General features: G+C 41.8%; 1 protein-coding gene across 2 annotated transcripts in view; it reads left to right on the top strand.

Annotated features, from left to right (window-relative positions):
- inpp5a (inositol polyphosphate-5-phosphatase A) overlaps positions 1-12496 on the top strand; it is a 169223-nt gene that overhangs the window by 133480 nt on the left and 23247 nt on the right. For both annotated transcript variants that reach the window (XM_028603944.1, XM_028603943.1), the window contains exons 10-11: positions 9664-9759; positions 10704-10778. In XM_028603944.1, coding sequence (XP_028459745.1) covers positions 9664-9759; positions 10704-10778 — 171 coding nt within the window. The remainder of the gene's footprint in view (positions 1-9663; positions 9760-10703; positions 10779-12496) is intronic.

Genomic DNA, 12496 nt, shown 5'->3' on the forward strand with positions numbered 1-12496 from the left:
GCCAAAATGTTCAGTTTATTACCATAGTAAACCAGGAAAACCAGCAAATAATATTCATAATTGAGAAGCTGGAACCAGTAAATTTTTTGCCGTTTTGCTTAAAAAAACAAACCGTGAATTGATTGTCAAAGTCATCGCAGATTAAGTTTCTGTTGATCGACAATTGTTTCAGCTCTATGTCAAATAATTTTTAATTGTCTTTAAAACGGTCAGGGAAAAGATCTACCAAAAAAAAAAAGACACGAAAAAAAAAAAAAAAAATTGAATCGGTTCTGTAAAGCAGATTAAGTGCACTTAGTTAGAGCCTCTTGGTAGGTTACAGACACATGGACACTAAACTAGTAATCTTGTCAGAAGACACATCCTTAAATGCCCCTGAGCCTTCTATCAGTGTAAGGACACCAGACACTCCATGTACAGTTTATTTAAAAGGATGGAGAGAGAGAGAAGTCGCTTTGTGTCTTGCATTTATTAGTATCCATAATGCGGTTGCCAAGATTATGCAAACTATATAAATATTGTAAATCTAATAAGTGAATCATTTGATCAGTCTGTAAATTCAAGTGGACTCAATACTCAATCCATGTCTTTTTTTTTTTATTTAATCTAGCACACAATGTGATCTCGCTATGAATCATGAATAATCAACTTTCACTCTGTCCCGGCCTTTCTTTATCTCTTGCGTTATTGATGGTTTGTCTCGGCTTCTGCCTTTGAAATCACAAGGAGGAACAGCAACAGCTAACAGTGCTGCTCTTATTTAGTCCAGATGAAATGTGGCATAAACTGTGAAGGATAGGAATCTCTTTGTGCCTGGTACATAGTGTCCAACTTGTATGATGTCAGTCTATTTTTGACTAATGCAGTCCTCTGCCTTTGTACAGCAGAGCACAATAATTGTTGTTTCTATCTCTCTCTCTCTCTCTCTCTCTCTCTCTCTCTCTCTCTCTCTCTCTCTCTCTCTCTCTCTCTGAAGGATAGAGTGGTTGCCAAGATAACACATGTTGTCTCCGGGGGGCTGTGCACAAACATGCACGCACACCCTCTCCATTGCTATTTCCAGCATTTTAATCATTACCGTTTGCTCTAATGCATATGCAAAGAAGCAGTCTCTGTAAGAACGGCTGCTCATGGCTGAATTCACAGCCTGCTCAACAAGTTGGTCACCGTCACGGTTATTCAAACTATTTAAATCTAGCAATAACTTAACTAAGTGGTTTTCAAACTTTTTTTCACATCAAAGGCCCCTAAACCAGTGGTGGAATATAACTAACTCATGTCCCGTTCTACTTCTACTCCGCTACATTTCAGAGAGAATCTTTGTTTTTATATTATTATTATTATTATTATTATTATTATATATATATATATTCTTTTTTGTTACTTTATAAATTAAGATTTGTGCACAGAAAACACATGTAGTATATAAAATTGGATGTTTTAGTATGAATGAAACTACCCAACAATATACAGCTGAACTGATTAGATAATTAAACAGTTTCTAGTATGTGAGGATTTTAAGAGTACTTTAAGTACATTTTCCATACTTGACCTTTACTTAAGTTACATTTTCAATGCAGGACTTTTATTACATTCAACAGATTATTTGTATACTGTGGTATTAGTACGTTTACTTAAGTAAAGGATCTGAATACTTCTTCCATTACTGCCCTAAACTGACACAAATTAGACCACGGCAACCTCATTTCATAACATTTTTTTGATAGGGTTTTTGCTTTTGGTTGACCCATGACCAAATTAGTCATACAGTCTGTCATTGTGGTATTTATAAATGATATTATAGTGACCATAAATGAGTCCCCTTTTTACTGGTGTCCCCCTGGAACCCCCCCAAGGACCCTACTTTGGGATACAATGCCTTAACTCATGGTATGTGTTTGCTCGTTCCACTGCAAAATGAAAAAGAACAACAGATGAGTGATGATAAAGTGTCGTACTGTTGTTAAGGAGGCCAGTAGAAGTTTTAGGATTATTTAAAGAACTTGACCCACAGGTTTCCCAGTGTGAATCTTTACTGTCAGTAGCAGAGTGATGTCCCGACAGAGTGGCTCATTGTAACACAGCTGTAAACCCAGTGTTGGCACCATGGGCTTTTAAACAACTCTGCCCTCTGACATTAAAAGTCGCTGGGCTCCATTCGTGTCCGCACACAAATATCCCATCATATTTAAGAGGGCCCATTAAGGGCCACATTGAAAATTCATGGGCCTTTCTCTCACTCCCCCTTGTGTGATTTATCTGTGACGGCCATATTGCCGGGCCCTTTTCAGAAGGAGTGGCTCCTGTTTTTGTCTTAGAGGAGGCCCAAAACAATGCATTTCAGGCCCATTTCTCCGACAGGGCCTCCTCTTTCAGGGGGCAGAGAGAGCCGGGGCTGGCCTAACATCTGTTTGTGTCCAGAGCCAGGCGGGACCAGAGCACAGCGTGCCTCGGTGGCCCCCTTCTCCTCTCCCTGGGGGTCTTTGTTCCCGATTTCATGCTATCAGAGCGGCAGCATGTTTTCCTGCGCAGAGCTGTCAGCGGCATAAAAGGCCCTGAGTGGGGTCACATCAAGAGGGATGGGCATGAAAAATTGGTAAAATGTATCACAAAGCCCACCCACTAGATGGTTGCCTAGCGCCCTGTGGTGTGGTGTCAAGACCCCTCCTCCCTCCCCCACCTCCCCTCTGTACCTTCCTCTTTCCCCTTTCCTTGGCTGAATTACCTCTCTCTCTCTCTCTCTCTCTCTCTCCCTCTTTTTCTCTCTTTCTCTCTCACCCTGGCGGACAAGCACATCATTTAGATGAAATGGTGCAGACAAATTAAAGGGTGGTGCTTCAAATGAATCAATGTTCCTTGTGTGTGAGGAGGGTTTTGTGCCTCGCCAGGGTCTTCTCCTCCCAGTGCCCCCTGGAAGGAAGATGGCTGGTCACCTGCCTGCCTGAAAAAGCCATCAACTGCTTTGGTAGCTCAACTGTTGCTAAGGACAAGATGATAATAATAATAATAATAATAATAATAATAATAATAATAATAATGTTATAATGCTCATAATGTTCACTAGTGAAATCAGTGTTGGGTGACTGGATCTTAGACTAACTAAGTTGCATATTTGTTGTATTTGTAGTCTCAGTGATAGTGCTTACCAAGCTCCTGCTCTCTTTAAAGGGTACAGAATTAGACTTTCATTAATTGTTAGGTCCTGATCTCTATCGAATACCAGAGTAATGAACTCGACAGACTCTGCATTCCTATTGGACCGCCACTAATCACCAATCACTGATTGGGTCTTCAATATTCTGTAATTGACTCAGCAACGACAAATTGCCTCAGTGTCTGTTTCCTTGAATTGATTCCCAGCTCCAGCTCCGGTGGAATAGGTAAATTAAATGAGAGTGCACTGTTTTCTGGTGCTTAGTAAGTGTTTATACTCTATATCAATAGCTCTTCTGTTGGCCATGTTTAAATATGCTACAATGATTGCATCGCGGTTGGATGTGAATTTGGTTCCTCATTAACAGGATAAATGCTCTTTTTAAGTCTGAGCCGTCAAAAAGAAAACCTGAATGGCCGTGGCATTGCAGCCTCCTCCTTCACATCCCAAAGCCCCCTTTTGGAAACATAACAACTGCAGTTAACAACATTCAGATGAATGCCACATTAAGATGGCTATTGAGCAATTTAAGCATGCACGGCCTTATTGAGAGGTTAAGAGAAGCCGGTACGTTAAACAGTCTCGCAGACATCTGCTGCAGTTGGTTTCAAAGTGCTGACTAAAAGTGGCAGGGGAGGTTTCTCAGATTAAATCTCTCATTAGGTTTTCTTTGTACAGGTGGCAGTAATGTGTCAAGAGCCCGGCCTGAGACAATGTCCTCCTCTTAGTGGGACTAATACGCCTCAGGAGAACCCAGCCTCCTTTTTACTGCCACTACTTTACACAGAGACACTGTCACAATGAAGCATCTGGTGGCCTTTTCCTGTGTAGAAGGCTTTTCCATGGCCATTGTGTCTGCTAGTGTGCATGTGTGAGATAAAGAGAGACAGAGATCAGGAGGCTTAGTACACTTCTGTGGCTCAACTTGTCTTGTTGAACTTACTGTGTGTTAGTATGAATCTTGACTCAAAATGTTTGGAGATCATTTCAGAACATTTGCTCCCAGCTCTGACGATGAGTTTGGGTGGGTGGACAAAGTGTGTGTGTGTGTGTGTGTGTGTGTGTGTGTGTGTGTGTGTGTGTGTGTGTGTTTGTGTGTGTGAGTGAGTGAGAGTGAGTGAGCAACCCCCCAGTAGTGGGAGGTCGCCGGGGTCAAAGTGATGAATTTTTATAGGCCTGTTCCCTGTGTTTCAGCCCTGTCCCTTTCTCTGCGCGCTGCACTGCCTCTCAAAGACAACCATGCAGGGCAATTTGTCCTCCGGGGCCCTGCAGAATGGGCCAGCAGAGAAGTTAAATACCAGGGGGGAACACACACACACACACACACACACACACACACACACTCACTCACACAAAACATACACATACATTCAGTTTCTTTCTCACACACACATACACACCCCTCCGTCCTGTTGTCCTGAATGATTTGTGGCCTGTCCATTATCCATTCCGAGGGGACAAATGCTTTTTGGACCGGTTTGTGAAGGTAAAGCCAGAATGGCAGCCCTCAATGCGTGCCATTGTTTTAGAGAAGTTTCCCAGATGTTATAATGCATGAGATAAATAGGGCACATTATCACTACCTTGCACGCCCTCTTACCTCTCCAAGCTCGTTTTTAGTTTTACTTTTTGGCGAGGGCGTGGCAGGTTAGGAGACCTCCTACGATGCACACACTGCCGTCAAACCTCGGTGTCAGCTCTCACACAGCTCGACGAGTTCACAGGAAGGGAGTGAGGGGTTGCGTGCGAGTCGCTCGCTGTTAGGGGTGACACAAGCAAGGTTTACTAGTGTCAGTATTTGACCGGTGGGTCACACACAGGCTAACTTTGCTGGTGATAATATGTCCACTCTCACCTCTCCTGCATGTTGAATCCCCATCCTGCTGTGTGTGTCAATGATGAATCCCCAGTGTTTGGAAGCATTAAATTAGCCAGCCACAGGGAGAGAGGAGTGGATAACTCTGGCTTGTGTCCAGTCAGATCGGGCAGGGAGGGTCACAGCTGATTTACTGGCTCTCCTGTGTAGTAGCTGGCACGAAAGCAGGAGGAAGAATTTGTTGTTGCCTTCTTTGGATGCCCCCTTCTGCCCGGCTAGGGCAGATGTCGCAATCACGCATGCGGGATGGCCGTGATGAACGGTGGCGAGCGGGAGAAAAGTGATCGCAGCGCTAAGCAATTCACGATGAACCTGCCAGCCCCGCTGGCACACCTTAGCTCAGCTGGCAGCCCCTGCTTTGCGTGGCAGCGAGAAAATAATGGCGCGTTCTGACAATGCCACTGCCCCCGCTGACACAAAGGGGAGCCCCTGTCCCCTGCCTCTGGTAATGAAGAATGAATAGTTAGCTCATTGTCCACTCATCCTCTGTCTCCCTCTGCACACAGTCTCACTCTCTCTACCTAATCGAGGTTTAATCACGGAGTTCTAAAGGCACTCGATGGATTATAATATTGGTGGAATGACCGTTTAGTGTGATTCATTGCATGGGATTGGGGTGAGGGAGGGGAGGAACATAAACTCCCAGGAGTTAGGAGGAATTGTGCATTGGCCAGCACCCTGTTATGTCTAACATGTTTGCTACATGTTCACACTTGGCAGATTGTAATTCTGACTGTATTCAAAAAAATACATCCTTTCATAAAGCCAATACAAATATGGCCAACCACCAATAGATATTAAGTCACAATAGGACCTCAAAAGTAGTTCATGGTTCAAAGGGATGGTGTTGTCAGAGCCAATATCCTTAAGTACCTTAAACCATATACTTTAATGAAATATACTGTATAGTATGCAGAGAAAAGGGTACACAAATACATGTTTAAATGATCCTACTAACAATTATTGCGTGTGTATCTGAAGCCTGATATATCTATATATATTGTTGTCCAAAAACACATCAGTGAGCCACACTGTTGGACTGGCTGACATGTTTCCTCATTACCATGAACACACAATGTAGTTTATTGGACTTGATCCCAGATTCATCGTCCTGCTGGTGTAAATACTCACTAGAGGACCAAATGTATATTAATCTGCAGCTTAAAATAGTCCCTAACAAATGCACTATATACTCCTGTTTCAGCAATGTTTGCTAAAAGCTAGAGTGCCCAGCTGTTTTATGAAATTAGTGAGATTTTTTTTTTATATAAATAAAAGTTTTTATATGTGACCTGTTTTTAAGGTTAACATCTTAAGTAGATTGGTACATCTTAATAGGCTTGGGGCTCAGTGCCACAGAGGGTAGGACAGTATTGAGAGATGGACTAACACATTGTTGGATTTGTTTTCTTCCTGGGATTGTTGACAATGAGAATTATAGAATAACACCAGCCTCAACCTCCAGTTTTTCCCTCCTTGTCATCTCTTAACCAGCTTTGTACTGGCCCCAGAAACAAGAAGGTTAAAAAGAATCAACAGAGAAGGTTTTCATTGTTTTTTAATATATTAAGCAGTGTAATTAAATGTTTCTGTGTATTCTTCCCATTAGTCTGTCCTTTCTAAATGTTGACATGTAACCCCCCCCGTGTGTGATATACATTGTCAGGAAGGCCATGGGGTTGTGTTTGGTCTTCTTGGTGTTTAAGTTGGGCACAGTGGATCGCCTCCATCTGTTGGCAGGACCAGAGACAGAAGGCTTGAATGCGTGTGTGTCTTTGGTCTTTGAAGTGGGACAGATTGCTTTAACCTCTCTTCTAAGGAGACCAGCTGGAATAGAGAGCTCCTTTAAACAGCCGCTTCCTCCTTCGACAGTCATGAGATTATCCTTCATTGATGCACAAAGGCAGCGCCTTCCTCTGCAACCTCTCATCCCAGCCCCCCGGCCTCTGGCCCTCTACAAACACTCAGTGTCGACCTGTGACCCATAATGCAGAGATGTTATGCCAAGTCACTTTTGCAGGATCTGTTAAAGAGCCCAGAGGAGTGAAGACATTCTTACTGTCCCCTGGACCACAGCTGCTTTTCCTGACGGCTGTCTATTAGTATTTTCCCATCGCCTGGTTTACCCTCTCCCTCCCTCACAGTAATTGTCATGTATTAAATAAGGAGCCAATTGCAGCCAAATGAATTATGATAATATCATTTAGTGTGGTCAGTGAGAGGACGTCCATGTGTAATGTGCTTAGAAGGCAGGAGCTTTGAAGGGAAAGATCTGTTCAGAGATTCTGCACAAGCACCTGGGCTCTGCTGGCAGTAGGAGGGAGACATCACTGCATTCATATGGTCCTAAGTGACAGCATGGGATTCTCATTTTCCCCAGCTTGGTGTTTGGTGGGCAGATCTTATGACACAGGCACCGGGATGAGCAAGGACTGTGTGTGTGTGTGTGTGTGTGTGTGTGTGTGTGTGTGTGTGTGTGTGTGTGTGTGTGTGTGTGTGTGTGTGTGTGTGTGTGTGTGTGTGTGTGTGTGTGCGTGTGCGTGTGCGTTGGATGAGGGGGATGTTTATCACGGAAGGACAACACTAGGGAAGCTGTGATCAATCGGGTGCAATCAGCCACCACCAACTGCACTGACACACTGATTGGTCAGTCGATGAGCTTACGAATGGATCAATCAGCCACACGTCAGCATCAAACGCCATGCTACAGTCCAGCCCAGGATGGTATAACATAGGGTTTAGTTTGTTCAAAATATAGATGAAAATACCTTTAATCCTGTTAAGTTAGACAGAGCACATCCTAAATAAATCAAGTGTCTTCAGCCTCTTCTTTGTCGCACTTGCAATGGGCCAAAAATCTGCCTTTGGAATCATTAGTTTCCCTGAAGCTAAATAGTTTAATTCACCTTGGAATCCAGTTTGTAGTTGTTCTTGGGAAAAGACACTTTTGCCCACAAGAAAAGGCAGCATTAGCTAATTGTTCTTTTTTTCCACCGGTCTCGTCATGAATACGAGACCTGTGGTTTCAATTATTTCCATCCCACTCATTTCCGGGTAGAAACCTAAATGTATAGTATTCTATCTGTTCATATCCCATTGCATGTACTTACTTATGCGTGCAGGTGTACCACTGCCAAATGTAGAGGACATATTCATGTTCAGTGATGACCGTGTTTTGATCAAAGCTTGCTTACCAGATTATCCAAATCATTTCATCACGTAAATAGAGGGGCAATTTTTGTCCTTGTGATGCTTATGGTGCCGGTAAGCAGAGTGAGCGTCTGGCCTCAGAATTAGCTGTGACGTGGCCAGGGATTTCCGCTTGACTGACTTTTGGATTTGCAAAGCGGAACAGAAGGTGGCTCGCTTGGAAGAATTACAAGACCCTGATACTTTGTCCAAAAAGAATATATAAAAATAAATATATATATATATATATATATATATATATATATATATATATATATATATATCAAACTCTCAGCCTTCAACACACTGTCTAGAAAGGCTGTAGATTTTGTCACTTATGTCTGGAAAAAAAAAATTTGTTTAAACAGAAAGTATACCATATTATGCAGTTGGCTCTAATCAGAGATGCCAAAAGATGACATTCCGTGGTTGTCTTTGCTAGCTGTGGCTACAATGACTTTTTGACAGGGAAAGTATCTCTTGCCCTTCTCACTAGCTCCTTCTTTGGCCTATTCATTGCACAAAGCTGCTTAAGCGCACTTAAGCGCATTAGCATTTGGCTGCCGGGGGACCATATTGACCCTGCATTTGGATGGCCTAAATGAGTGAAAGATGGAGCGGTTTGTTAGGGCTTTAGAAAGTTGCTTTTGGGAAGGAGGGGGGTGAGCATGAAGGAATGGGGTTGAGGCAGGAAGGGGGGTGGGGGGTTGGAGGTGGGAGGGTGGATCTGCAGAGAGTTGTTCCACTTTCTCTCAGGGCATGGTGTTTGTTCTAATCTGGTGTGCCGTTTCTTCCTGGCCGAAGCAGGACTGATTTGTGACATTTCAGTCTAAAGGGCTTTTTTCTGCCCGCTATATTGGCTTGACCCGATTATCTAATCTGTGCTTTGAATTTCAATCAGGTCACCCAGTCTCTGCCGTGTGGTATGGGAACCACGGGCTGAGGGATTACCTCATTCAACTGTCTTCAAACACAGATGGTCGAATGTTTAACTAATTGTTAAAAGAGTCCACAAAGGGGAATTTAACCATGCACACAGTCCATGGGGTCAGTACATAGACCCAGATAAAGAGAAAGGGACAGTGAGGTGGTAGTTTGTGAGACGGTTCTTTAAAAATCATTCAAATGCGGCGCAGTGTAGTGTATGGTGTTGGGTACCAAGGGCTGTAGTAATGGTTTGCTCTCAGAGCATGAGAAACTACTGTACAATTTCTGAGTGCATGTGTGTGTGATGGTGTGAGGGTGGCTCCACTTTTAATACGTATATGAACATCTAGGTAACAGAGTGAAATAAATATAAATTCATAACTGGTTTCCATTTTAGCAACTTTGTTTTTCCATGTAAACGCACAACCAGCTTGTATACCTAATAGGAATCGACCTTTACATTCTTTTCCTTCTTCTTTGTCTCTTTGGGATCACTCACTCTCTTCCTCTCCCCCAGAGTCTCTGCTCCACTGCCACCCTGCAGACAGTCAGAGCCGCCGACACCAATGAAGTCGACAAGCTAATATTCCGAGAAAGTGACAACGACCGAAAGGTAAGCCATACTGCATCAATGCTGCCTGCCACAATACTGACTTGTCAAAAATTCAAAAAAATGTAACATATATTTAAGTCACAGTGTCATTCTAACACCTTTTTTGTCAAATGTAAATAAAAACTAATTTGTCATGAGGCCTAGTCACACCAGAAAATCCACCTGTGTAAAAAAAAGCAGTGCTAGATGTTTGGTGACATGACTAGTTGGTTTAACACCTCCCAGTGCATCTCTCTATTTTCTCCATACTGAGCCGTCATTTTATCATAATATAATAATTTCATTCAATAAAGAGTTGTTATAGAGGGGGAAATAAAACTCTTTGATCTAGCTAGTAAGCTTGTTTGCTCAGTCGCTAACTGGCCAATAATTCACACAGTATATTCAAGAAAGATATTTGCACCATCGACTCCTGTCTTACAACTGTCTAAAAATCATGTATTTCTTGTGAAGCAGCTTATTCTCCTCTTTAACAGAGAAATGCTAAATAAAAGTAAACACAGCTACAAAAGCTTCCTAATGGTCAACGGTGAGAATTTTTGTGTCAAAAAGTTGAACTTGACGTGAAATATTTGCGTTCCATTGAAATGGATTGATTTGGTTGAAAAATTCCTCCGTTTTTAAACACTGGTGTGAGTGGGCCTCAATAATAGGAATATGATGATGCATCTACACTGCATGGTGAAAAGGGAAAGTTGCACTTGTAAATAAACCTCCAAATACTAATTATTTTCTAGTTCTATATTTGTCATATACCAACGTGAGTTATTGCTGGTTGTGTCACCATGCAGTGTAAAGTGGTGGGATGCCTCAACATTCGAGAATGAACTGTTCGGTCTGCCGCTGCAGCTCACTGCTGTTCATTAGTGCTCTAATTACAAAGTGCAGTTCACATTAGTATTGATATTAATCAGAGCACCGTTTCTCTCTTGCCACTGATTCAGGTTGTTCTTCAACTTGAAAAGAAGCTTTTTAATTATGTCAACCAGGACGTTTTCCGGGAAAACAATGGGACCTCAGTAAGTCACCCCTTTGCTTCCTAACCCCTTTATATATCCATCTCCTCTCTTTATTTCTCCACTTCCAGTTGTTTATTACAAATGCAATTCACTTCATCAACTGTATAGACATTCTTTTTCCACTTTTATAGTACAACAGCTGCCGTTAACAACATTTCAAATTGATTATCTGTGAAAGGAACAGAGCACAAAATGAAGCCAAACGTTTAACTGCAGCTACAGAATTTGATTTGAGGGCTTTCCATATTTGGATAGTAGGTACAGAAAGGGTAGTGTAAAAGTAAATATCTTCTTGTGCAAACAAGCCATTGCTGCAACTGCTGACCTGAGTCATGCAGATGCTTTAATTGATGCCCTCACATCCCATCGACACACAACACACACTCTCTTTGTCTCCACTGCGGGGCCAAGTGTCTTTGAAAGAACTTTTAAATGAGATGAGAGTGTGGAGGAGGTGAGTGTTAAATGTCTGCAGAAGACAAACACCCGGTACACACTTCCACTTTTATACGGCTATATATTGCATTAGGTAGTTCAAAGTTGGACCTTGTTAAAAACCACACACACACACACACACACACACACACACACACAAACATGCACGCACACTCGCAAACACTCTGAAGCTACTGGCTGGTCACGCTGGAAGCATAGAGTGTATTTATGTTGTTGGCCACATAATGTACAGTACAGGCCAAAAGTTTGGACACACCTTCTCATTCAATGTGTTTCTTTATTTTCATGACTATTTTACATTGTAGATTCTTACTGAAGGCATCAACACTATGAATGAACACATATGGAATTAGGTACTTAACAAAAAAGTGTGAAATAACTGAAAACATGTCTTATATTTTAGATTCTTCAAAGTAGCCACCCTTTGCTTTTTTTGATAACTCTGCAAACCCTTGGTGTTCTCTCAGTGAGCTTCATGAGGTAGTCACCTGAAATGGTTTTCACTTCACAGGTGTGCTTTGTCAGGGTTCATTAGTGGAATGTTTTCCCTTATTAATAAAAAAAAGCAAAGGGTGGCTACTTTGAAGAATCTAAAATATAAGACATGTTTTCAGTTATTTCACACTTTTTTGTTAAGTACATAATTCCATATGTGTTCATTCATAGTTTTTTTATGCCTTCACTGAGAATCTACAATGTAAATAGTCATGAAAATAAAAAGGAAACTCATTGAATGAAAAGGTGGGTCCAAACTTTTGGCCTGTACTGTATAAACATAATAAAAGTTAATGTATGACCTTTAATTGGAATTGTGTCATGATGATAGCTTGTTATCGTTTCACAACACTTTGATTCCAAGGAAATTGTATAATATAGCAACATTTATTAGTGAGGTTTGTTAAATTGGGTTAAATTATGGATGTTCATATTTAATATGACACACATTTCTTTTTATAGCATACATCTAGCGATTTATGTTTACTTTTGTCTGTCCTTTTTTAAATGTTTTTTTATTTTTTTTATCTGTAAAGGCCTAAAAATAATTGATTGACAGATGGTTCAAGATGCTCTCTTTCAGCATTGCTCTGCTTTATGCTTCTGTACTGAATGCAGCCCCTGTAGTCATGTGTTCTGTATGAGCTTCAGCACTGCACTGAAGTTACACAATGCTTACCCGAAATTCAGCATGACTCTGTGGGTTTAGTAACGCTTGGACACACAATTTCAGTTGTGTGAACGAGTCTATCTGTTTGACCTACCGA

This window comes from Perca flavescens, chromosome 17, assembly GCF_004354835.1.
Source record: "Perca flavescens isolate YP-PL-M2 chromosome 17, PFLA_1.0, whole genome shotgun sequence".
Classification (NCBI taxonomy): domain Eukaryota; kingdom Metazoa; phylum Chordata; class Actinopteri; order Perciformes; family Percidae; genus Perca; species Perca flavescens.